This window comes from Theropithecus gelada, chromosome X, assembly GCF_003255815.1.
Source record: "Theropithecus gelada isolate Dixy chromosome X, Tgel_1.0, whole genome shotgun sequence".
Classification (NCBI taxonomy): Eukaryota; Metazoa; Chordata; class Mammalia; order Primates; family Cercopithecidae; genus Theropithecus; species Theropithecus gelada.
The window spans coordinates 68,928,004-68,955,025 of record NC_037689.1 but is presented as its reverse complement, the minus strand read 5'-3'; the positions used below and the strand labels follow the sequence as shown (position 1 = coordinate 68,955,025).

Here is a 27,022-nt window from a genome sequence, read left to right as displayed (position 1 = left end):
TCTCCCACTATATTATGTGTGGGTCTGTATCTCTTTTTAGGTCTTTAAGTACTTGCTTTATGAATCTGGGTGCTCTTGTATTGGGTGCATATATATTTAGGATAGTTAGCTCTTCTTGTTGAATTGAACCCTTTACCATTATGTAATGTCCTTCTTTGTGTTTTTTGACATCTGTTGGTTTAAAGTCTGTTTTGTCAGACACTAGGATTGCAACCCCTGATTTTTTTCTGCTTTCCATTTGCTTGGTAAATGTTCCTGCATCCTTTATTTTGAGTCTGTGTGTGTCTTTGCACATGAGATGTGTCTCTTGAATACAGCACACCAATGGGTCTTGTCTTTTTGTCTGGCTTGCCATCCTGTGTCTTTTAATTGGGGCATTTAGTCCATTTTCATTTAAGGTTAATATTGTTATGTGTGAATTTGATCCTGTCATAATGGTGCTGGCTGGTTAATTTTGCAGACTTGTTAATGTAGTTGCTTCATAGTGCCATTGGTCTGTGTACTTCAGTGTGTTTTTGTAGTGGCTGGTAATGGTTTTTCCTTTCCGTGTTTAGTGCTCCCTTTGAGAGCTCTTGCAGCGCTGGTGTGGTGGTGATGAAATCCCTCAGTATTTGCTTGTCAGGATGCATTTTATTTAAAAATAGAGGAGAACAGCAAATATCAGAGTAGTTTTTTCTTGCAGACTGGCCTCTCTTATCAGGTAAAGAGAGGATGACTGTAAGTCTTTTTAAAATCTTTAAAATGACACATAAGGAAAAACTGCCACCTGCTATGTTTAGGAGCAGCACAATTAGGGGAATTTGGTTAAGTCAAGGGAACTTACATCAAGAGATATTAGAATTATGAAATAAGAAATTTAACTATAGGTAACGGAATAACAGCGAGCAGGACTAGAGTAAAGGAGCAACTTAGGACATTTTAATATACTTAAACCCTCTTTCTGCATACCACAAAAGTCTAAATCTAAAGAAAAGCTAAACTAGTTCGAATCAGCCTGGCCGCCCGCCACCCCTCACCTCAGTCCATTATAGACATGACTATAGAAAGCTTCCTTAATAATAGTTAAACCAGACCGATAGAGACCTCTAGTTTTTCTCTTACGTAAACTGCAAATTTGCCTGCAAACATTCATTTTCATTTGTATAATATACCAGATAGGCTGTTCCCTTTTTAGATTAGGGGTTGTATAAGCTGCTTCAGATCATGAAAGTACTTATCCCAATTTAAAAATCCATCATCCAATTACCCAGATCATATATACAGTCTAAGATACTCAGAGAAGCATTTAACGTACATATTATTTTGAATCAACAGTTACTTGGAACTAAGCTATGGCTTAAAGTGGTGGATTTCAAACTATTCTGTAGAACCCTTAGTTTCATGGAAGTGTTTAGTGGTGGTATCAGGATAAAGGAAAAGCCATATAGCCAGGGTTTGATACAGAGCTTCCTACCCCAAAGTTAGTCACAGCAGCATCAAGTTTATAGGTTTTATATATTGAATTTCCTAGGGAGATTCTATTTGAAAGATATTTTGAAAGGATTTTGTTACCAAAAAAAGATATGAAAATAACTCTTAAATGATGCATAGTTAAGGCACTTTTTGATATGCATTAATTATGTCAAGTTACTTGTGATTATTATTCAGTATTCTAAATCAGTGACATGAAGGAGTTATGCACCTGTTAAAGTCCTTAGCTGATTATTTAGTTGAGTAACTAACCTTCCTAAATACTTAATCAAAAAGGAGACGTAAGAGAGAGTCCATTTCACTTTAATATGGTGTCACAAACACAGGAGTTAATTAATTCTCTATATTATCATGCTTTATTAGATACTTGCAAAATTGTGGTTATAAATTTGGGTTTCGTAGGACATGAAAAATACCTAGCTTTCAAGCAGCAGAAAATCATCCATTCCTTTTGTGTAGGTAATTGTCAGTATTAGATTGAGAATACTTTTGTTAAATTGGACATGACAGCTAAGGGGTAATTGACTTGAGATCCTTAAGGGCATTTTGGCTTCCATCTTGATTGGTATAATTACATAAAAAGTAATTTAACAGAGTGTCATGGCTTACCAGGGGAGCAAAGAAAGCATTACGGTATAAGAACATCAAGTCTCTGGTGGCATATATTTGGAGTTTAATAATTTATTTGCATTTTATAGGTTCCAAGTTTAAGAAAATTACTTATCCTCTGGGACTGGCCACTTTAGGAGCAACTGTTTGCTACCCAGTTCAGTCCATAATAATTGCTAAGGTAAGTTCTTTTTAAATAATAGCAACATTTCAGTATTTGTTTAAACTCTCAGTGTGACAATATTTAAATGTTACACAGCACCTTCAACATTTAATTTTAAGAGATGTAGTTGGTGTCAACTCTGTTGGCCAAATCACATTAGCATCTCAGCATGGTAAATGCCATTCTTAATAGGATGAATTTGTTTAAATATAATTCAACAATGTAAAGGCAGATTTGAGGATTACGTTCAGAGACACTGAATTAGAATTTATGGGGAGAAATACTGCTCTATTATTAAGGTATATAAACTTCAATTTTTATTTAAAAGAAGATTAAAATACTAGCAGCTGTTTGGTTCAGCAGATTAACCTGACATGAGAAACAACCAGTTGATAGATTGGCTTCAGTGGTTTTTGAACGTAAAACACACACACACACACACACACACACACACACACACACACGAACTCAATATTGAATCCACTTAGAACTAAGAAACACCTGTATAAATGCTTATTATAGTTGTTTTGTCTTTTTCTTGTGAGCTTAAGTACAAATCCAGATTCTTTTAATGATTTGAACAGTTTTTGTCAGTATTTTATTTTTAACACATGTTCAGATTGAGAAGGAAAACTTTGGGTTATGCATTTTTCTCCCTCTTTTCCTTCTCCTCTTAATTCCCAACAGTTAACATATCCCCCTCATGCTTGAAACAATGTGTGGTGTTACCAGAAGGACTTTCTGTACTTGTATTCCCATTGCTTCATCTCTTTAACTATTGATGTAGAGAAAGTTGCCTATTGAGAGTGTCAAGGATATGGTGTACTATGTAGTTTGTAATGTGATCAAACTATAGAAGCTCATAACAGAGGAAGAGAACATTATTCATTAAGTCTACTTATACCTGAAATAATTGATAACATGGTAAACTTATTTTTAAAACTTTCTTAATAATTTACATAGGAATTAACCACTGAAATCAATAAAATGCTAGTATTGGAAGAAAACATTAAGCTCATTTAATTCAACTTTGATCTTTTCTCATTTATCTATAGGGAAACTGTGGCTCAGAGGAGTTTCATAGTGACTGATTTGCCCAACGTCATACTGAGCTTCAGATTTTTTGGCCTCCATGTTCATTACTCCTCCCAGTGGATGATGCTTCCACTGATTCTTCTTTTTTTTTTTTTCTGTTTTTTTGAGATGGAGTCTTGCTTTGTCACCCAGGCTGGAGTGCAATGGCGCAATCTTGGCTCACTGCAGCCTCCGCCTCCTGGATTCAAGTAATTCTCCTGCCTCAGCCTCCCGAGTAGCTGGGATTATAGGCGCCCACCACCATGTCCAGCTAATTTTTGTAATTTTAGTAGAGACGGAGTTTCACCAGGTTGGCCAGGCTGGTCTCGAACTCCTGACCTCAGGTGATCCATCTGCCTCGGCCTCCCAAAGTGCTGGGATTATCGGCGTGAGCCACTGTGGCCAGCCCTGATTCTTCTTTTTTCTAAGAGTAATGACATCATGGTTGTTTTTAAAAATTGTGCCTGCTTATCTTTAGATAATCTAAATATTTCAGAAAAGTTTAGGGAAAAAAAATCGCCCAAAATGCATCTATCCATACAAATATCCATGTCCACATTTGGATGGAATGTTCTTCTAGACATCTTAACATACATACACAGAGATAGAAAAACAAATGTATGAATAGACAGGTAAGAATGAGATCATAGTATGTGTCTTATTTTTATTTTTTAAAATAAAGTATTGAATTTTACTTTTAAAAAGGAAAAAAAAGAATTGCTGAACTTCAAATAGCAATTTTTCTAATATAAGAGATTAACTTGTAAATGTTCTTCTGGGGTAAATAATTGTTACTTTAATTCTTAGGGTTGAAATCCTTGCTTTTCTTTTGACTATAATAATATCATATTTAATATTTTAAAAATTCAAATATATAATTTTTTTAACCTGAGATTCATGATGGACTTTAGAGAGTCTGTAGCACACCCTCCTCTCCAAAACTTTATGAAAAGTCATGTGTGTACAAGAAAAACCTTATTTGACATAATCAGGACTAGTAGTTAGCAATTAATCAAAAGTGTTAAAGCAGCGAGTTGTAAAAATATATATAAAAATATATACCCACAATTTTACTTCAAATTAAAACATAAGTGTCTTTCTTCAGCCTGGCCAATATGGTGAAACCCCATCTCTAGTAAAAATACAAAAATTAGCCAGGCCTGGTGGCGGGCGCCTGTAATTCCATCTGCTCGGGAGGCTGAGGCACAAGAATCACATGAACCCAGACAGCAGAGGTTGCAGTGAGCCGAGATTGCGCCATTGCACTCCATCCAGCCTGGGAGACAGATTGAGACTCCATCTCAAAAAAAAAAAAAAAAAAAAAAAAAGTCTTTCCTTTTCTCTGTTTTGAAGTAGGGCTTTTCTTTGAGTATTGGTCTACTGGTTAAAGATCTATAACATCTTTCCAACGGTAAGCCATGTTTGTAGTATGTCTTCTACAATTTCCAGATTAGGTTCCTTTAAAATAGAATGAACAATTAAAAACATTTAAAAAAAGATGAGTGCAGAATCCTTTTAGATGTTTATTACTTCTCCCAGCTGTTATAATTGTCTTGCTCACCTCTAATTTCATAGCAGTTATTTTTTTAGCCATTCACATCTGTGTCTTTATGAAGCATTTAACTTAATTTTCCTAGAAACAATAATTATTTTTATAATTGTATTTTATCATATTATGTTACATTTAGACTGTTTAATTACAAGTAGAACTGATGTAACAACTTGGGGAAAAAGGGAACTTACTCTTGATAAGCATACTAATCAACTTCCGAAAGATAGTACCTTAGCATTTTGGAGAGCACCTGGTAGGAATGAATGTTCAGCATTCTACAAACATCATTTATAATAAATTTAAAACATTTTATTAATCAGTCACGTCTCCTAAAAGGATGTCAGGTGAGAGCTTTTTACTGTATCTGTATTTTTCTGAAGGAAAGGGCCTATAGCTTTCAAGAGCTTCTCCAAGGTGTCTATGATATTAAAAAGTTTAAGAAATGATAGTCTAGAAGGTCCTTTGAACAATGAAAGACTCACTCCAGTTATTCATCATTTTGAAAATACTCTTCAAGATGGAATTACTCTTTGCTCTTTATAATTTTCCTCACAATATTTTTATTATTAACTTATGTAATGAGTAACAAGTAGTCTGTCTTTGAAAGCTATAAAATATCTAAGAATAGACTTACCAAATAATGTTTTAATACCTGTTTAAAAGAAAAATAAACTATCAAACTTTACTGAAGGGTATTTTTAAATTTTCACAATATTTAATTGATGAATAAAGATTAAATATATTCAAGGTGTACAACATGATGATTTGACATACATATATAGTGTAATGATTATTACAATCAAATTAACACATCCATCACCACCCATGCAGCATATTACATACCCAGAACTTGTTCATCTTATGACTGAAAGTTTGTTCCCTTTGACCAACATCTCATTTACCTCACTCCTATCCCCTGGCAACCTCCATTCTACTCTCTGCTTCTATTCTGCATATATATCAAAAAAAAAAAAATGAAATCAGTATCTTGAAGAAATATATGCACCTCCATGTTCATTGCAGCATTATTCACAATAGTCAAGATTAGAAACAACCTAAGTGTCTCTCAGTAGATAAATGGATAAAGATAATTCGGTACATATATACAACAGAGTGCTATTTAGCCATTAAAAATGGAAATTCTGCCATTTGCAACAGCATGGATAACCCAGAGGACATTATACTCAGTGAAATAAGATAGACACAGAAAGACAAATACTGTTTGATCTCACTTATATGTAAAGAATGTTTAACAAAAAATCTTCAGTATCTTTGGAGATATATCCTATTTCTGGATGAAAGACTAAATGTTGAAATATGGCAGGTGTTTCAAAATCTAGAAATTTAATTCAGTTCCTACAAAAGCCCTGGATTTGAATGGAGTGTGACATTCATTCACCTAATATTTGTTGTCTGTCTACTGTGTATTGGTTACTATAGCATACATAATAAAATAGATCAAGAGGACAAAAGAGAATATTCAATCAATTATATTGAGTATATCTTTGTACACGTGAGGGTAGGGATGCATATGTGGTACAGGTGGCATTTCAAATCAGTGTGTAATGGAAATGATAGATTTTTTTTTTTTTTCGAGAAATGTGTTGGGATAATTGGCTGTTTTGAAAATTACTCAGACCTTTACCAACTATCGTGGGAAAACTAATTCTAGGTGGAATAAACATCTAACCATAAACTAGAATACTATAAAAGGTATGAGAAGAAATAAGAGGAATACCTGTTTAATCTTGAGATAGGAAAGGCTTTCTTTTTTTTTTTTTTTTTTTTTTAGTTTTTTTTTTTTAATATTTTTTATTTTTTATTTTTATTTATTATTATACTTTAAGTTGTAGGGTACATGTGCATAACGTGCAGGTTTGTTAGATATGTATACTTGTGCCATGTTGGTGTGCTGCACCCATCAACTCGTCATTTACATGAGATACCATCTCACACCAGTTAGAATGGCGATCATTAAAAAGTCAGGAAACAACAGGTGCTGGAGAGGATGTGGAGAAATAGGAACACTTTTACACTGTTGGTGGGACTGTAAACTAGTTCAACCATTATGGAAAACAGTATGGCGATTCCTCAAGGATCTAGAACTAGATGTACCATATGACCCAGCCATCCCATTACTGGGGATATACCCAAAGGATTATAAATTATGCTGCTATAAAGACACATGCACACGTATGTTTATTGCAGCACTATTCACAATAGCAAAGACTTGGAATCAACCCAAATGTCCATCAGTGACAGATTGGATTAAGAAAATGTGGCACATATACACCATGGAATACTATGCAGCCATAAAAAAGGATGAGTTTGTGTCCTTTGTAGGGACATGGATGCAGCTGGAAACCATCATTCTTAGCAAACTATCACAAGAACAGAAAAGCAAACACCGCATGTTCTCACTCATAGGTGGGAACTGAACAATTAGATCACTTGGACTCAGGAAGGGGAACATCACACACCGGGGCCTATCATGGGGAGGGGGGAGGGGGGAGGGATTGCATTGGGAGTTATACCTGATGTAAATGACGAGTTGATGGGAAAGGCTTTCTTAAGCAAATTACAATCTAGAAGCCATCAAAGAAAAAGTTGACATATTTGACAACATCAAAATTAATACATTTCTGTAGATTACAATATTACCATACACAATGTTAATGGATACATGAAAAACTAGGAAAACTATTTGTAACATATGTGACAAAGCACTAATATCCTTCATGTATTAAGAACTCCTATAAATCAATGAGCAAAAGATGAATGTGCCCTCTGGGAAAATGAAAAAATACCTGAACAAGCAGTCTACAAAATAAGAAACAAAAATGGCCTAATGTACGTAAGATACTTGATTTCATCAACAAATAAATGCAAATTTGAAAAATCATTTAGATATTGGTTTTTAGCCTTTAAATTTGACAAAGATTTAAAAGACTTATAATATCACTGCTGGTAAATAGGGTAGGAAAACAGATATATACTCTTGGTGGGAATGTAAATTGCTGCAGTATATTGCTGACTTTCTGGAGAGCAACATGGTAATACTGTCAAATTAAAATGTGTGTACTCTTCAGTGCAGAAATTTCAGCTCTAGGAATTTATTTTGAGGAAATACTATAAGGGTTATGGTCCCAGTTGTATGTATAAGGATACTAATTTCATCATTGCTTATACTTGCCATCTACCTACCCACAAAAAGGAAAACAGTCCATATGCTCACCAATAGGGGATTTGTTAAATCATTGTGCCTCAATAGGGAATTTGTTCAACAAATTGTGTTGCATCCATTATAGAATACTAAACTAAGAAGCAAATTTAAAAAGTAGACCTATGGCATATAAAGTAATATAGAACCATGCCTTTGAAATATTGTCAAGCTTTTAAAAAAATAATATCTCAGAATAACATGTTTACTGTGATCCCAAGTATTTGAAAAGGAAAACAAACTAAATACATGTGTAATTTATTTTAAAATTTAATTGAAAAATTAATTGAGATTGTATTATGTAATCTATTCTGTAACTTCTTCAAATTAGTGGTTCATCATGGACTTCCATTCATGCCAGTACATATAGATATACCTCATCTTTTTTGAAAGATCTATAAATATTAACATTACATTTGTTTTAAAATCTGTGTATGTATAATGTATGTATGAGTAAAAATTCAGGAAGAATATATGTATAACTGTTAACCAAGGTTATATTTGGGGAGGAGGAGGAATTTCTTTATATTAGTTTATTACTTAACTTTTCAAGTATAGAGATATACTTAGTAAAAACAATAAATATTTTTATTTGAGGATGGAAACATAATTTTTAAAAAATTTATGTTTGTAGAAATTGTAATCCTGGAAAACCCCTCAAAACATCTTCAAAACTTGAAAAATCAATGGCTGTTGAAATTACTTTAACTATAATAAACAAAAGGATTGGAGAAGAATAGGAAAAAGAAGAAATCAGAAGAAGATTTTCAAAGAGAAATAGAGATGAATGAAAATAACAGTAACTTTAGGAATTCAGCCAGCATCCCATTCTCTTCTTGAGTGTATTTATCAGTCATTGTTTATTTTACCTTTCTACCACAAAAGAATATTATTCTTTGGAGGAATTAGTTGATGCTTTTTATTTCTTTATGAATGGAGAAAGCACCATCAAATTTTAAGCAAAAGCATTAACTTTGTAGCATGCTAAAAATCTCATTTTCTCAGTCAGCAGTTCATTATCTCGAACTATATTCCCCAAACTTCTGTTAATACAGTTTTCACTTACATCAAATCACCATGTTATATACCTTAAATAGATACAATTTTATATATGTCAGTCTAATCTCACTAAAGCTGAAAAAAATTTTTAAAAAGACATAGTTTCAAATTTATATGTTACAGTGTGAATGCAGATTATACATTATAACCCTTTGCATGACACAACAATTTTTTCATATAAAATTTTAGAAATGGTGCTTTGTGTTATATGATTTAGAGATTTATATCTTTATTGATTCTGATCTGAGTGTTCACATAAAGTACCTGACAAATCTAAAATACATTTTTAATTTTAACTTTTAAAAATATGTTATTTGACTTACTTTTTGTTTTAATTAGGTAACAGGGAAAAAGATATATGCTACAAGCCAGCAAATTTTTGGAGCAGTTAAATCACTGTGGACAAAAAGCAACAAAGAAGAGTCACTCCCTAAACATAAAGAAAAAACTAAGGTAGAGTTTACATGGAGCAAGGCGGTCAACATTGAGTTTTGTTTGAGTGGGTGTTGGCTTGTAATGAGGGTACTGGACAGAGGTCGAGGATAAAATGAGAAAGTAGATGAAGGAATTAGTAAAATGATTTACTTATGAAGGAAAAATCTGTTTGGTAAACAGCTAGGATCCTCTGTCGAAATAGAAGTACCTGCAAAAACAACTGACGTCTTGAAACCCTCAGTGCCCTTGCCAACAGAACTCAGCTCTGAAGCGAAGACCAAATCAGAATCCACTTCAGGTTTGTTGGGTATAAGTTAATTTTGTTTTCATTCTTTTCTTAAATAATTTGATTGCATTATCATTAGTGGTTTGAACTAAGATGTGTTCTCCCCATAAATATTTTGTCTTTTTCAATCTGTGGTTTGTGTTTCTTTTTAGGTTATGAGGTACTTAGGTACCTGCAATGGCTTTAAATTACCACATAGTTCATAATATAGATCTTTGTATGTGAGTATATAGAGTAGCACCAACACGTTGACTGGGTGAAGCATTTAATATAACTTTATAAATTTGAGCTATTTTATCAGGTGGGGGAAATGGGCCTTTCTAGATTCTGTAATTTTAAAGGGATGAGTCACACCTACATAAAGAAATGTCAGCTTCCATTTTTTGTGCTATTTACCTATCAGTCTCCCTGTCAATCTTAAGACTGTTTTATTTTTATTAAGTTTAGTTTTATTAAGTTTAGGCACCAAAAGAACTTTCAGCATCAAATAGTAGAAATATCATCAATTATAATACTTATAATGTTGCTGGTATTCCATACTGGCAATAAATACTTTGTGAAACCAAACAGTGACAATTATACTTTCTAAACAAATACTGCCATGATTTTACTGTGATCACAAAGAAGGTGACAGAGTGTTTAATACCATTTTGACAATGTATTCTTATGGATTTGCATAGGTTTATCTATATGTACAATGTGAATTGTAAAACCCGTTGTCTTATTGCAAAGGAAAGGTGACTAACTCAGAGGTTGGGGAATAATAATATCCACCCTTTATCAAACACATACTGTGATGCAGAGAGCTAGAAGTATATTATGTTATTCAGCCCTTACCCACAAAACAAAACAAAAACCTCTGCTGGATCGGTAATTATTCCCATTTTATGATGAAGAGACTGAGACTCAGGGAGCTAAAATAACTTGCCCCAAATCATATAGCTTGTGAGTAGCAGAGTTGTGTTTATGGCCTAGATCTTCTTGACATCAGAGTCTAAGCTCTTTCCATTGTGTATAGGTTATCTAATTTAAAACCGGAATTTAGTCTCTAATTTCAGCCCCTTCCTCTCACTTAATCTTCATAAAAACTGTCATTGAATAACAAACCTGATTTGAGTTTTACTATTTTCCTCTGTCCTCTCTCCTAACTAATCAAGACAAGTTTTACAGTTTTTAGACTCTCTGAATAATCTGCAGGTGACCATATTCTCACAAGAATATAATGTATGGTCATTTTTCCAAATGCCTGTTAATTCCAAAGTATCTTTATGAAGATGAAACATACTACACCTTAACAGTGGGACCAAAACCTTCCAAAGCTAATGTCTTTTTGTTCACACATCTAGATTCTGGAACCCTTTATTTGCCTGTCTTGGGTGACGTGGTATATGAAAAGCATTCTATCGAGATGATGCAGAGGGAGAAAGAGATGCCAGTGCTACTCATTCTTATCATATATGTCTTGGTCAGTTTGAGCTGCTGTAAAAAATACCATAGACTGGGTGACTTATAAACAACAGATATTTATTTCTTACAGTTCTAGAGACTGAAATTCTGAGATCAGGGTGCCAACATGGTCAGGTTCTGGTGAAGGCCCTTTTCTGGCTTGTAGACAGCCTACTTCTCATTGTGTTCTCACATGGCAGAGAGCAGAGGGAAGCAAGTTCTCTCAAGATTCATAAGGGCACTACTGATCCCATTCACGAACGTTCCACCGTCATCACCTCCTCTAATTCTAATCACTTCCCAAAGCTCCCCACCGCCTAATACCATCATAATGGGGGAGATAGGGTCTCAACATGTGAACTTTTGGGGCATACCAACACCCAGTACATAAAAATATATCATTTGGAGTTTATTATACAGTATAACCTTGGGATTCACCATTTCCACGTTTCATATGTAGAATAAAACAGTTTTTTTTCACCATGGGAAACCGTAGTGATTGTGAGCACAGGTTATAGAATAACACTTGAATCAAAATCCCAGATCCAGCATTTACTAGTTCTGTTACCTGGGACAGGTTATCAAACACTTCAAGCCACAGTCTCCTCATCCAACAAAAAAGGGACAATAACAGTTCTCACATGGTTGTGAGTATTACATGAGATATTGCATGTAAAGCACTAACTACAATGCCAGGGACATACTAAAGCGTATCAGTGGGTATTAAAATATATCATTATTATCATTTGCCTAGAGTAATTAGCCATTTTGATGAGAAACAGATTTTCACTGAGCATACTTAAGGAGCAAGTCACTTACCTAGTGAGCCTAGCCATGGCTACCACTTATCACCATACAGAAGAGATAGGGTGTACTGTCCAACTATATGTTGTGGCTCTGAATATGAGTTTGGTGGTTCTCTACCATCTCATGTACATTAATGGAGAAAATTGTTATTTTGGGAATCACAAATTTGGAAATTTGGTGTCATAGACCTCTTCAAGAATCTGATGAAAGCAGAATGAAATCTCTCACAGTCTTACAAAATTAATGTCCCTCTAAAGCAGAAGTTGAGAAACTATGGCTCGTATGCCAATTCTGACTCGACTCACTATTTTTTTTTAGGTGATAAATATGCAAAACCTATATTCTTTATTTTGTAAAAAAATTCTACTTTAAGTTCTAGGGTACATGTGCACAACGTGCAGGTTTGTTACATAGGTATACATGCGCCATGTTGGTGTGCTGCACCCATTAACTCATCATTTACATTAGGTATTTATCCTAATGCTGTCCCTCCCCCATCTCCCCCACCACAAAATAGGCCCCTGTGTGTGATGTTCCCCACGCTGTGTCCAAGTGTTCTCATTATTCAATTCCCACCTGTGAGTGAGAACATGCAGTGTTTGGTTTTCTGTCCTTGTGACAGTCTGCTTAGAATGATGGTTTCCAGCTTCATCCATGTCGCTACAAAGGACATGAAGTCATCCTTTTTTATGGCTGCATAGTATTCCATCGTGAGTATTTGCCACATTTTCTTAATCCAGTCTATCATTGATAGACATGTGGGTTGATTCCATGTTTTTGCTATTGTGAATAGTTCCACAATAAACATATACCCAGTAATGGGATGTCTGGGTCAAATGGTATTTCTAGTTCTAGATCCTTGAGGAATCGCCACACTGCCTTTCACAATGGTTGAACTAGTTTACACTCCCACCAACAGTGTAAAAGCGTTCCTATTTCTCCACATCCTCTCTAGCACCTGTTGTTTCCTGACTTTTTAATGATCGCCATTCTAACTGGTGTGAGATGGTATCTCATTGTGGTTTTGATTTGCATTTCTCTGATGGCCAGTGATGATGAGCATTTTTTCATGTGTCTGTTGACTGCACAGATGTCTTCTTTTGAGAAGTGTCTGTTCATATCCTTCACCCACTTTTTGATGGGGTTGTTTGTTTTTTTCTCGTAAATATATTTAAGTTCTTTGTAGATTCTGGATATTAGCCCTTTGTCAGATGGGTAGATTGCAAAGATTTTCTCCCATTCTGTAGGTTTACCTGTTCACTTTGATGGTAGTTTCTTTTGCTGTGCAGAAACTCTTTAGTTTAATTAGATTCCATTTGTCTATTTTGTCTTTTGTTGCCATTGCTTTTGGGGTTTTAGTCATGAAGTCCTTTCCCATGCCTATGTCCTGAATGGTATTGCCTAGGTTATCTTCTAAGGTAAAAGGTTTTAGGTCTAACATTTAAGTCCTTAATCCATCCTGAATTAATTTTTGTATAAGGTGTAAGGAAGGGATCCAGTTTCAGCTTTCTACATATGGCCAGCCAATTTTCCCAGCACCATTTATTAAAAAGGGAATCCTTTCCCCATTTCTTGTTTTTGTCAGGTTTGTCAAAGGTCAGATGGTTGTAGATGTGTGGTGTTCTTTCTGAGGCCTCTGTTCTGTTCCATTGGTCTATATCTCTGTTTTGGTGCTAGTACCATGCTGTTTTGGTTACTGTAGCCTTGTAGTATAGTTTGAAGTCAGGTAGCATGATGCCCCCAGCTTTGTTCGTTTGGCTTAGGATTGTCTTGGCAATGCAGGCTCTTTTTTGGTTCCATATAAACTTTAAAGTAGTTTTTTCCAATTCTGTGAAGAAAGTCATTGGTAGCTTGATGGGGATGTCATTGAATCTGTAAATTACCTTGGGCAGTATGGCCATTTTCATGATATTGATTCTTCCTGTCCGTGAACATGGAATATTCTTCCATTTGTTTGTGTCCTCTTTTGTTTCATTGAGCAGTGGTTTGTAGTTCTCCTTGAAGAGGTCCTTCACATCCCTTGTAAGTTGTATTCCTAGGTATTTTATTCTCTTTGTAGCAATTGTGAATGGGAGTTCACTGATGGTTTGGCTGTCTGATTGTCTGTTATTTGTGTATAGGAATGCTTGTGATTTTTGCACATTTATTTTGTATCCTGAGACTTTGCTGAAGTTGCTTATCAGCTTAAGGAGATTTGGGGCTGAGACGATGGGGTTTTCTAAATATACAATCATGTCATCTGCAAACAGGGACAATTTGATTTCCTCTTTCCCTAGTTGAATACCCTTTATTTCTTTCTCTTGCCTGATTGCCCTGGCCAGAACTTCCAACACTATGTTGAATAGGAGTGGTGAGAGAGGGCATCCCTGTCTTGTGCCAGTTTTCAAAGGGAATGCTTCCAGTTTTTGCACATTTAGTATGATACTGGCTGTGAGTTTGTCATAAATAGCTCTTATTATTTTGAGATACGTTCCATCAGTACCTAGTTTATTGAGAGTTTTTAGCATGAAGGGCTGTTGAATTTTGTCAAAGGTCTTTTCTGCATCTATTGAGATAATCATGTGGTTTTTGTCATTGGTTCTGTTTATGTGATGGATTACGTTTATTGATTCGTGTATGTTGAACCAGCCTTGCATCCCAGGGATGAAGCCAACTTGATCGTGGTGGATAAGCTTTTTGATGTGCTGCTGCATTCGTTTTGCCAGTATTTTATGGAGGATTTTCGCATCGATGTTCATCAGGGTATTGGTCTAAAATTCTCTTTTGTTGTTGTGTCTCTGCCAGGCTTTGGTATGAGGATGATGTTGGCCTCATAAAATGAGTTAGGGAGGATTCCCTCTTTTTCTATTGATTGGAATAGTTTCAGAAGGAATGGTACCAGCTCCTCCTTGTACTTCTGGTAGAATTTGACTGTGAATCTGTCTGGTCCTGGACTTTTTTTGGTTGGTAGGCTGTTAATTGTTGCCTCAATTTCAGAGCCTGTTATTGGTCTATTCAGACATTCAACTTCTTTCTCGTTTAGTCTAGGGAGGTTGTATGTGTCCAGGAATACATCCATTTCTTCTAGATTTTCAAGTTTATTTACGTAGAGGTGTTTATAGTATTCTCTGATGGTAGTTTGTATTTCTGTGGGGTTAGTGGTGATATCCCCTTTATCATTTTTTTTTATTGCATCTATTTGATTCTTCTCTCTTTCCTTATTTATTAGTTTTGCTAGTGGTCTATCAGTTTTGTTGATCTTTTCAAATAACCAACTCCTGGATTCATTGATTTTTTTTTTTGAAGGATTTTTTTGTGTCTCTATCTCCTTCAGTTCTGCTCTTATCTTAGTTATTTCTTGCCATCTGGTAGCTTTTGATTTTGTTTGCTCTTGCTTCTCTAGTTCTTTTAATTGTGATGTTAGGATGTTCATTTTAGATATTTCCTACTTTCTCTTGTGGGCATTTAGTGCTATAAATTTCCCTGTACACACTGTTTTAAATGTGTCTCAGAGATTCTGGTACATTGTGTCTTTGTTCTCATTGGTTTCAAAGAACATCTTTATTTCTGCCTTCGTTTCGTTATGTACCCAGTACTTCAGGAGCAGGTTGTTCAGTTTCCATGTAGTTGTGCAGTTTTGAGTGTGTTCATTAATCCTGAATTCTAATTTGATTGCACTGTGGTCTAAGAGACAATTTGTTGTGATTTCTCTTCTTTTACATTTGCTGAGGAGTGCTTTTCTTCCAACTATGTGGTCAATTTTGGAATAAGTGCGATGTGGTGCTGAGAAGAATGTATATTCTGTTGTGTTGAGGTGGAGAGTTCTGTAGATATCTCTTAGGTCTGCTTGATGCAGAGTTGAGTTCAAGTCCTGGGTATCCTTGTTAACCTTCTGTCTCATTGATCTGTCTAATATTGACAGTGGGGGGTTAAAGTCTCCCATTATTATTGTGTGGGGTCTAAGTCTCTTTGTAGGTCTCTAAGGACTTGTTTTATGAATCTGGGTGCTCCTGTATTGGGTACATATATATTTAGGATAGTTAGCTGTTCTTGTTGAATTTTTCCTTTACCATTATATAATGGCCTCCTTTGTCTCTTTTGATCTTTGTTGGTTTAAAGCCTGTTTTATCAGAGACTAGGATTGCAACCCCTGCTTTTTTTTTTTTTTTTTTTTTTTTTGGTTTCCATTTGCTTGTTAGATCTTCCTCCATCCCTTTATTTTGAGCCTATGTGTGTCTCTGCACATGAGATGGGTCTCCTGAATACAGCACACTATTGGGTCTTGACTCTATTCAATTTGTCAGTCTGTGTCTTTTAATTGGAATATTCAGCCCATTTACATGTAAGGTTAATATTGTTATGTGTGAATTTGATCCTGTCATTATGATGTTAGCTGGTTATTTTGCCCGTTAGTTGTTGGAGTTTCTTCCTGGCATCGGTGGTCTTTACAGTTTGCCGTGTTTTTGCAGTGGCTGGTTTCGGTTGTTCCTTTCCATGTTTAATGCTTCCTTCAGGATCTCTTGTAAAATAGGCCTGGTGGTGCCGAAATCTCTCAGCATTTGCTTGTCTGTAAAGGATTTTATTTCTCCTTCACTTATAAAACTTAGTTTGGCTGGATATGAAATTTTGGGTTGAAAATTCTTTTCTTTAAGAATATTGAATATTGGCCCCCACTCTCTTCTGGCTTGTAGAGTTTCTGCTGAGAGATCTGCTGTTAGTCTGATGGGCTTCCCTTTATGGGTAGCCCAACCTTTCTGTCTGGCTGCCCTTTACATTTTTCCCTTCATTTCAACCTTGCTGAATCTGACAATTATGTGTCTTGTGTTTGCTCTTCTCGAGGAGTATCTTTGTGGTGTTCTCTGTATTTCCTGAATTTGAATGTTGGCCTGCCTTGCTAGGTTGGGGACGTTCTCCTGGATAATATCCTGAAGGGTGTTTTTCAAGTTGGTTCCATTCTCCCCATCACTTTCAGATACACCAATCAAACATAGATTTGGCCTTTTCACATAGTCCCATATTTCTTGGAGGCTTTGTTCATTTCTTTTTCCTCTTTTGTTTCTAAACTTCTCTTCTTGCTTTGTTTCATTAATTTTTCATTAATTCAATCACTGTTACCCTTTCCTCCACTTGATTGAATCGGCTATTGAAGCTTGTGCATGTGTCATGTAGTTCTCAGCTCCATCAGGTCATTTAAGGTCTTCTCTACACTGTTTATTCTAGTTAGCCATTCATCTAATCTTTTTTCAAGGTTTTTAGCTTCCTTGCGATGGGTTCGGACATCTTCCTTTAGCTCGGAGAAGTTTCTTATTAACGACTTTCTGAAGCCTACTTCTGTCAGCTCGTCAAAGTCATTCTCCGTCCAGCTTTGTTCCATTGATGGGGAGGAGCTGCGATTCTTCGGAGGAGAAGAGGTGCTCCGGTTTTTAGAATTTTCAGTTTTTCTGCTCTGGTTTCTCCCCATCTTTGTGGTTTTATCCACATTTGGTCTTTGATGCCGGTGACCTACAGATGGAGTTTTTGTATGGATGTCCTTTTTGTTGATGTTGATGCTCTTCCTTTCTGTTTGTTAGTTTTCCTTCTAACAGTCAGGACCCTCAGCTGCAGGTCTGTTGGAATTTGCTAGAGGTCCACTCTAGACCCTGTTTGCCTGGGTATCACCAGCAGAGACTGCAGAACAGCAAATATTGCTGCCTGATCCTTCCTCTTGAAGCTGTGTCCCAGAGGGGCATCTGCCTGTATGAGGTGTCCTGACTCACTATTTTTGTATATTCTGCAAGCTAACCATGATGGTTGAAAAAAATCAAAAGAATAATATTTCATAGCAAGTGAAAATTACATGAAATTTGGATCTCAATGTCCAGAAATGACATTTTAATTGAACATACCCACACACATTGATCTATGTATTGTCTATGGCTGCTCTTACACTACAATGGCAGAGTCGAGCACTTGTGACAGAGACCATATGGTTCACAAAGTCAAAAATATTTACTACTAACCTTTTGCAGAAAAGTTTGCCAATTCCTCTTCTAGAGAGAGGGGATGTGCCACATATGCATGAGTCATGTCTCCCTCATGGTAGTTGCCAGATTTTTTGTGGATTCGGAGACTACATAGCCAAACTCAAAACCTCTTAAGGGCAAAACCGGATTTCCTACAGTTTTTTGGTGCTGTGGAGACAGAAACCAGTCAGACTGTCAGTCAGAAGCTTGGGAGTGCCATACCTGAACTGGGAGGAACCAGAGGTTAACTGACTCTTACTAAAATTAGAACGCAGCCCAGACCCAGCTCAATGCCTGACTAGATTGAGATAGTAAGTGTTTTGCCCTTTCTAAAGAGATAAAGGGCACCCCTGTCTGGTGCCCTTTATCTTCTGGAGCTTCTACCTTTCTTTTATACAAAATGTCCACTATACAAACAAACAAAATACTAGTTATGCAAAAAGGCAAGAAGATGTGACTGACAGTCAAAAGAAAAAATAAATAAATATAACAATAACAGCAGACCCACAGATGACCTAAATATTGAAGTTAACTCAAAAGGACTTTAAAATAACTATAATTAATACATGAAATAGAAAAAAGAAATGATGGACAAAATGGATGAAAAGATGGAGAATGTCACAGGGACTTGGAATCTGTTAAAAAAAATTCTAGTGGACATTCTAGAAGTGAAAAATACAGTACCCAAAATTAAGAACTCATTGGATGGGTTTAACAGATGACTATATACCAGAAAGCACAGAATTAATGAATTCAAAGACAAATCAATAAAAAATAGCCAAACTGAAGCACACAGAGAAAAAAGGAATGGAAAAGTTTGAGAAAGTACTTTATAGTGACTAGTGTCTTTAAGTATTTGAGTTGCTAAGAAGCTGCATGCTGAATGTTACCCTGATTTTATACACAAGAAACCAAAAGAGAATTTGTAACAATCCTAACTTCACTCTGCAATTTATTAGTTATCTGTCCCCTTTTTTTGTACCTAACTTGCTTAAAATATCAATGAGATAACATGTGAACTAAATTATCAGTTATGTGATATTATCAAATATCACAGAACGGCTATATGAGACTATAATTCAGTGATGTCTTATAACTTTAAACATATTTCTTTCCTATTTGTTATAACACTAACTTTTTGAAAAATCTTCTAAAAAGCTTTAAGCAGAAATGGTTCTTATCAGAGAGCAAACATAAAATTGCGAAGGAATGCATTATGATGATTAGGGCATTCACATTCAAGAAGAGTTTTATGACAGCTTATTCTTTGGGAGGGTAAGAGAGCCCTTAATCCACTCAAGAAATGAAGAAATTTCTAAGAAAGATACAATTCTTAGTTGCTTATAAGAGCATGAGATGAAATGTGTTTTTTGTGTGTGTGTGTGTGTTGTTTTTTTTTTTTTGAGATGGAGTCTCACTCTGTCGCCCAGGCTGGAGTGCAGTGGTGTGATCTCGGCTCACTGTAACCTCCGCCTCCCGGGTTCAAGCAATTCTCCTGTCTCAGCCTCCCAAGTAACTGAGACTACAGGCACCTGCCACCATGCCCGGCTAATTTTTTGTATTTTTAGTAGAGACGGGGTTCCACCATGTTAGCCAGGATGGTCTTGATCTCCTGACCTTGTGATCCGCCCGCCTCGGCCTCCCAAAGTGCTAGGATTACATACTTGAGCTACCACGCCCGGCCTTTGAGATGAAGCTTTTTAAAGAGATAGAAATCAAATGACAGGCTAAGTGGTTCTAAACCAGAGGGATCCATATCACAATTACTTGAGGGTTTTGCGCTTTTTTTCAAAATTCATAGGTCTAGACTATGAAGAATTATAAATCTGAATCTCCAGAGGTGAGGCCTCTAAGCAGGTGGATTTTAGGAAGAGCTTTACAGAGGATTCTTTTACATACTACTCTCGCTAAGAATCTCTGTTTTAAGTTGTGAATAAATTAAAATCTTGAAGCCTTTTAAGAAATTTTGAGGAGTGATCTAAAGGCAAAAAAATCTTTCTAATTCAGGAAGTTGGTGTAAGGTAGATCTTTCACCAAACTTTGAACAAGAATATAAATTAAGGAAGTATTTAGAAGTGCTAAATAACTTAGTTGATGAACACTGTTAAGCAAATTTGACACATTGAGATTTACATAAAATAATTATTTGTCACATGCCTACTATATAGTGTTTTCTGCTTGATAAAAAAACTTGTTGCACCATTCTTTTCACTTGTACTGAGCAATGGTACCCACCAGATGGCAGTAGAGATACAGCAGAACCACCAGTGGATTCCTAACCCTTTTTTTTGCTACAAACTCTTCTCAGAATAATGTTTTCAAATGCAGAAAGTAAAACACGTAGTAATGTATGAACTTCCTTAAGTGTATTAAACAACAGCATCTAACAATAGGTCTAATTACTTTTAATTTTTAAGTAGCGGTGAGTGTGAATATTTTGAGATAATCTGCAACTATAATGTAATAAGATACCTGTGATTTCTGTTGGTGACAAAGAAATCTGAGGCACTGCTGTTACTATTGTGTTTTGTTGCCTGTATTCATTATTGAAGAAAATGTCCATTTAAGTCAGAGGTAAGTGAAAATAATGACAAATTTTCCTCATCCAAGTTAATAGATTACATGAGTTCTATAACATACCCCCAAAGAGACAAGAGGTTAAGAATTTATTCTGTGGAGAGCTGCATTACCTGTACCATCATGAATACTAATTACTTATGAATCTGGTTGTTTGGTTAATATATTTGGTGATGAAGTTACACATAGGTGTGTCACACTGTAAAATACATTTTAGAAAAGATAGGTGTAAGATAAATCATTGTATTCCAATTTCTCTCCTTTGTTTTCGTTATAAAACTGGAAACTAAATTCTTTTATGCAGAAAAGGTATGGTTCCCAAATGTAATAAAATTAATTTTAAAATGAATCCTATTTTGAACGTATTTAAAATAAAAACAAATTTCTGAAAAAATGTTTGTAGTATTATGTCATAAAGTAAATATAAAATAGTTGTCTCTTGCCTACTTACCATGCACAAGGTATTATATGCAGCAGTTTGTGTGCATTATCTTGTTTAGTACTAAAACTAGTTATATGAGATTTTTACTGCTATAAACATCATTTTAAAGAAGAGCCTGGGTTATTATGTTGGGGTCAGGCAAATGTGGATTCATTCCTGGCTCCACCACATATCAGCCAAATGACTTTGGTCAAGTTACTTAACCTCTCCAAATTAAAATTTTCTTATCTGTAAAATAAGGACAATGTAAAAATAGTATCTACTTCATGGTGGGATTATGAGATAATGCATGAAAATAACTTAGCTGCTTGCCGGGGACACAGGAAGCCTGTCAAGTTCACCAGTGATCCACACTTTGCCAAATCCAGGAGTTGATTCTCAATCTCCATCTTATGTAATCCATCAGTAACCTTTGACACAGGTTAAATTCCTTCCTCCTTCAAACAATATCTTCACTTGGCCTGTGGGATATCTCTTGCTCTTGGTTCTCTTACCTCATTCACTGGCTTTCCACCTTAGTCTTCTTTCCGACATTCTCCTAACCTTTTTAACATCTCCTAATCTTAACCCAAAAGACTCATTTGTACTCAGATGTTAAGTAAGCAATTCAAATTTAACACATCCAACACTTAACGATTCATTTGTTTTCCCGTAAACCTGCTTCTCCCACATTTTCCTCTATCTCAGTAAATGTCACCTCCATTATTCCAGTTTCTCAAGTTGAAGAGTTTCGCTCATAAGACATAGTCAATCCATTTAGGAAATCTTGTCCATCCTACCTTCAGCATTATCCAGAATCTGGTACCTTTTCACCACTTCTACGGCTACCATTGTAACTAAAGCCCTCAGCATGTCTTTTGGAGTACTGTAATTGCTTTCTAACTGGTCTCCCTGCTTCTATCCTTTGTTTCCCTGTAGTTTCTTTTCCCCATAGCCAAGAGTGATCTTTTTAAAAAACATAGCATCATTCACTCCTCTACTCAAAATTGTCCAGTAGCTTCTCATCTCACTTAAAGCCAAAATCTTTACCATGGCCCTATGTGACCTAGCTTTCCATTGTCTTTTTGATGACATCTCCTATCATTCTCTCTCTCTCACTGCCTTGCCGCCACCCCTACATACACCACATTTGTCTACTCTGTTCCAGCCATATTGGTTCCTCAGATATACCTCAGGTCCATTACACTTGCTGTCTGCTCATCCTGGAAGGCATTGCCTGCTGGTATCTATAGGGTGCACACCCTCACCTCCTTCAGTTCTCAGCTCATATATCACCTTTTCGGAAGGCTTTCCCTGGCTGCCCTATTTAAAATTACAAATCACCTAAGCACTCCATATATCCCTCCTTGTTTCATTTTTTCACATAACACTTAACCACCATCTGATATATATTTAATTAGTTTGTCTCACCTAACTCAAATGTTAGGTCTATGTCACCAGAGATTTTTATCTGGTTTGTTCACTGCTGTCTTCCCAGTATCAAAAATACATTTGTTAAGTGACTAATTTTTTTTTTTTTTCATTTTAATACTTTATCAGGTGCAACACAGTTTATGCCTGACCCCAAGCTCATGGATCACGGGCAGTCCCACCCAGAAGATATAGATATGTACAGCACTAGAAGCTGAAGTAGACTGCATACAGAGACTACATAGAAAACTACAAGATGTGTGACGTTGCAAATAATGATGAAAAAAATCATGTAATGGGTAACTGATACATAGAGTATTACTTAAACCAAGTTTTTCCCTTATATATCCAAATGTACAATTTGATAAATTACGTAAGTGGTTAACAGACAAACTGAATGCAATGCAAACAATGTTAAAGGATTGATGAGGAGACTTAGGTAGAAGTATTACCTTGCATTTGATGACCTTTAAAGGCATTTAAAAAAAAAATGAAGACATGAACTCCAGTGAGATTAAAATCTGAAAATACATATATGTATGTATAAAGACATACATATTTATACATATAAACATATATTTCTGCTTTAGCTTTCCCAGACTAATGTCAGTTAAATTAGAATGGTGTGTGGAAAGATGTGTTTCCCTCTGTTTTTTTTTTTTTTTTTCCGTTTCCTAGAGCTGGAATAAAATATCTATGTTTTATGGGACTTAAGCTTGGCTTTGTCTCTTGGTTTTGTTAATGTTAATTCCTCTGAATTAAATATCTGAAAACATCTCTAACTATTTGAGAGGGCCATATGCTACACAGGCTTCCTAATACTGCTTGGCAATCCTTCTACTGGTTCCTGAGTGGTTTACTATTGTTTGCCCTAGAAGAGGTATTACAAACCTTTTATTCTCCTCAAACCTCTTATAGCTGCCAAGTTGACTGTGCCTCCTGTTTCATAGAGAAAAAAGTAAATTATTAGACATGACCATTCCCAACTTCTTCCCATCTACCTTCAAGACTTACCTCTTTTCAGCCATGCATCCCCCTTTCCTAAGACATACTTCTCTTTGTGTTCTTGATCTCATTCATTCCCATCTAAGACCATATTCCACCCTGTTTAATCTCCAGTCTTTGGTTTCTCTTTTTACTAGTTTCTTTTCCTCCACTTCTACATAGCTGCAGGTGTTCTCTGTCTTAAATCAACAATAACAAAACAAGACAAAACCTTTCCTTAACTTGGCCTCTCCCCTTGAACTATTTTTTCTCTCTCCTTCCTATGATTGTTCTACTTCTTTAAAAAGTAATTGTTACTTTTTGACAAAAGTAAATATTATCCCTTTTTTCCCTACTTTCAAGTCCTCTCTGCCTTGTGACATTCTGACCTCCATACCTGCTTAAATTTTTTTGAGATGGGGTCTTGCTCTGTTGCCCAAGCTGGAGTGCAGTGGCACAAACACAGCTCACTGCAACCTCCACCTTCCAGGATCAAGCAATCCTCCCATCTTACCCTCCCGAGTAGCTGGGACTAAGGCACCCGCCACCTTGCCTAATTTTTTGTATTTTTGGTAGAGACAGGACTTCACCATGTTGTCCAGGCTGGTCTCGAACTCCTGAGCTCAAGCCTGTGCCTGACTCAGCCTCCCACAGTGTTGGGATTACAGGCGTGAGCCACCGCACCCAGCCCCTACCTGAATTTTTATGTCATTATTGACTCTTCACCACTATCTCCATGAAACTCACTTATCCCTTTACTTTCTATTTTTCCTGCTTTTGTTATTCTTCATTTTTTTCTCTTGCTCTGAATCCCTTAAATGCTGAGGCTGCTCAAGTTTCATCCCTAGTCCTATTTTCTCATTCTATATGCGCTCTCATTTTCATTTAACAGACCTCACTGGCTTCAGCCACCATTTGTTTTATTATTCATATCTTCAACCCCCATAGCTCTCTAGTGCTGTAGACCTTTATTTCTACTTATTAGTTATATTCATCTAACATCCCATAGATATGCCAATGTCAATATGCCTAAAACAAAATTGTCTCTACCTCCCACTCCTTCAAATCTATTCTACCTTCTCTAATCCTATAATTACTCTCCCTCAAGTCATCATCATCACTTTTCTGGGTTACTGTAGTAGCCTGCAGGCTAATTTGCTCACTGTCAATCTTGCTTTCTCTCATTTCAGAATATGTTCTGCTTGCAGGTGACAGTAAACTAGTTAAGTACTTAATATTAGCTTAAGCAAAAAAAAAAAGCCCTATTTATAGCCTAGAATTAGGCAGTATAGGGTTGGGACAGTGGCTCATCGGTGCTATTAAGGACGTAGACTTTTTCTGTTTCCACTCTGTCCTCTACAGCATGCTGGTTTGTCACCTCATGGTCACAAGATGTCTGCTGTACCTCCAGGGAGCAGCTACACATTCAAAGTAGGAAATAGCAGATAAAAATGTACACAAGATGCTTCTGACTCCCTTTTATCAGAAAAGTAAATGCTTTCTTAGAATCTCCTCAGAAGACCTCTGTGTATATCTCAACCAGTACTTGTCATATAGCCACACACTTAGCCTAAGGAAGATAGGGAGCAGGGAAATCGTGTTTATTTTCCTGTGATGAGGAAGGCAAGGGGTAAGGGGTTGGGAACAGGTCATACAGTGTCTGCTACCCTATTCTTCTAACCTATTTGTCTATTATGACATAGTTGTCTTCCTGACAACTATAATGAATAGTTGTCTTTCTGAAATCTTTAGTGGCTCATCATTGCTTGCAGAATCAAAGCTCCTTAGTTTGATATACAAGGCCTTTCATATCTGATTCCAGCTTAACTTCTAATCCTATCTTCCCTCTCCTTACCCACCCTACTGCTAATGTGTATTATACTGTCTTTATGATATACCATTTGTTTCTTGAACATGCCTTGCTCATTATTGCCTCTTTCTCTGCATGTGCTAGTGTGTCCTCTTAGAATGTTCTTCCATCTTATCCTGCTCCATATTCTAACTTCTACCCATCCTACAAGTCCAATTCCGGTGTTGTGTTCCCTCTCTCAATCCTCTAGGGTACAATTTAGATGTTCTCTCTTCTAGAGATAGGATCTTGCTATGTTGCCCAGGCTGGTCTCAAACTCCTGGCCCCAAGCGATCCTCCCACCTCAGCCAACCAGACATAAGCGACTGTGCTCGCCTTTTATTAAAAATTGAAGGTATATGATATGGTCGGGTATGGTGGCTCACACCTATAATCCCAGCACTTTGGGAGGGCAAGGTGGGTGAATCACCTGAGGTCAGGAGTTCGAGACCAGCCTAACCAACATAGTGAAACCCTGTCTCTACTAAAAACACACAAAAAAAGTACAAAATTAGCTAGGCATGGTGGCACATGCCTGTAATTCCAGCTATTTGGGAGGCTGAGACAGGAGAATCACTTGAACCCGGGAGGTGGAGGCTGTAGTGAGCCTAGATCATGCCATTGCACTTCAGCCTGGGCAACAAGAAGAAAACTCAGTCTCAAAAAATAAACAAATAAAAAATAAAGGTATATAATATGTCTTAGATTTGATGAAATATGAGTGTGTTTGAGATCTGATCCAAGGTTTTAAAAAAATCATTTCAAATACTGGAGATAAATTCTGAGGAGCTTACTTATGAAAAACTAGCAAGTGATAGGTGGTATTTATAGATACGGTACTTACACAATTTATGTAATTAACATTTTCTCACAGACAAGGTTCCTTGTGGATATCATTGAATAATTTTTGTGTAGTTTCTATGCCCATGAAGTGCCTGGTAGGTAGTAGGAATTCACATGTTCTGCTATGCTGGTTGCAGCACAGGACACAAAAGTTAGAATTATTTCAAAGGACTTATACTCTACTAGGAAAGAGGGAAACAGAAATACAGTGTTGTATGTGGTATCTTCCCTAAGATAAGCACAACCAAAGAGCTATGGATGTTCAGAGGTAGAATGTAGTACTGGGATGATGTCAAGGAGGCAGTGGTACTTAAGCTGCTCAAGGTAGGGAAGCAGTTTACTTGCTAGTTTTTCATAAGTAAGCTCTTCAGAATTTATCTCCAGTATTTGAAATGAATTTTTTTTTTTTTTTTTTTTTTTGAGACGGAGTCTCGCTCTGTTGCCCAGGCTGGAGTGCAGCAGCTCGATCTCGGCTCACTGCAAGCTCCACCTCCCGTGTTCACCCCATTCTCCTGCCTCAGCCTCCTGAGTAGCTGGTACTACAGGCACCTGCTACCACGCCCGGCTAATTTTTTTTTTGTACTTTTAGTAGAGATGGGGTTTCACCGTGTTAGCCAGGATGGTCTTGATCTCCTGACCTCATGATCTGCCCGCCTCGGCCTCCCAGAGTGCTGGGATTACAGACGTGACCCACTGTGCCCAGCCTGAAATGAATTTTTTAAAACCTCAGATCTGAATATATTCAAACACCAATATTTCATCAAATCTAAGGCATATCATATACCTTTAATTAAAAAAAAAAATGCTGAGCAGAG

The 27,022-nt window shown here is 36.3% G+C and overlaps 1 protein-coding gene across 1 annotated transcript in view; it reads left to right on the top strand.

The window, feature by feature from the left end:
• Positions 1–22,838, top strand: part of APOOL (apolipoprotein O like) — an 81,866-nt gene extending 59,028 nt beyond the window's left edge. Inside the window, exons 6-9 of the mRNA XM_025372580.1 lie at positions 2,169–2,260; positions 9,487–9,600; positions 9,763–9,880; positions 22,661–22,838. Of these exons, the coding sequence (XP_025228365.1) occupies positions 2,169–2,260; positions 9,487–9,600; positions 9,763–9,880; positions 22,661–22,749 (413 nt within the window). The 3' untranslated portion in view covers positions 22,750–22,838. The remainder of the gene's footprint in view (positions 1–2,168; positions 2,261–9,486; positions 9,601–9,762; positions 9,881–22,660) is intronic.
• The last annotated feature ends 4,184 nt before the right edge of the window (positions 22,839–27,022 follow it).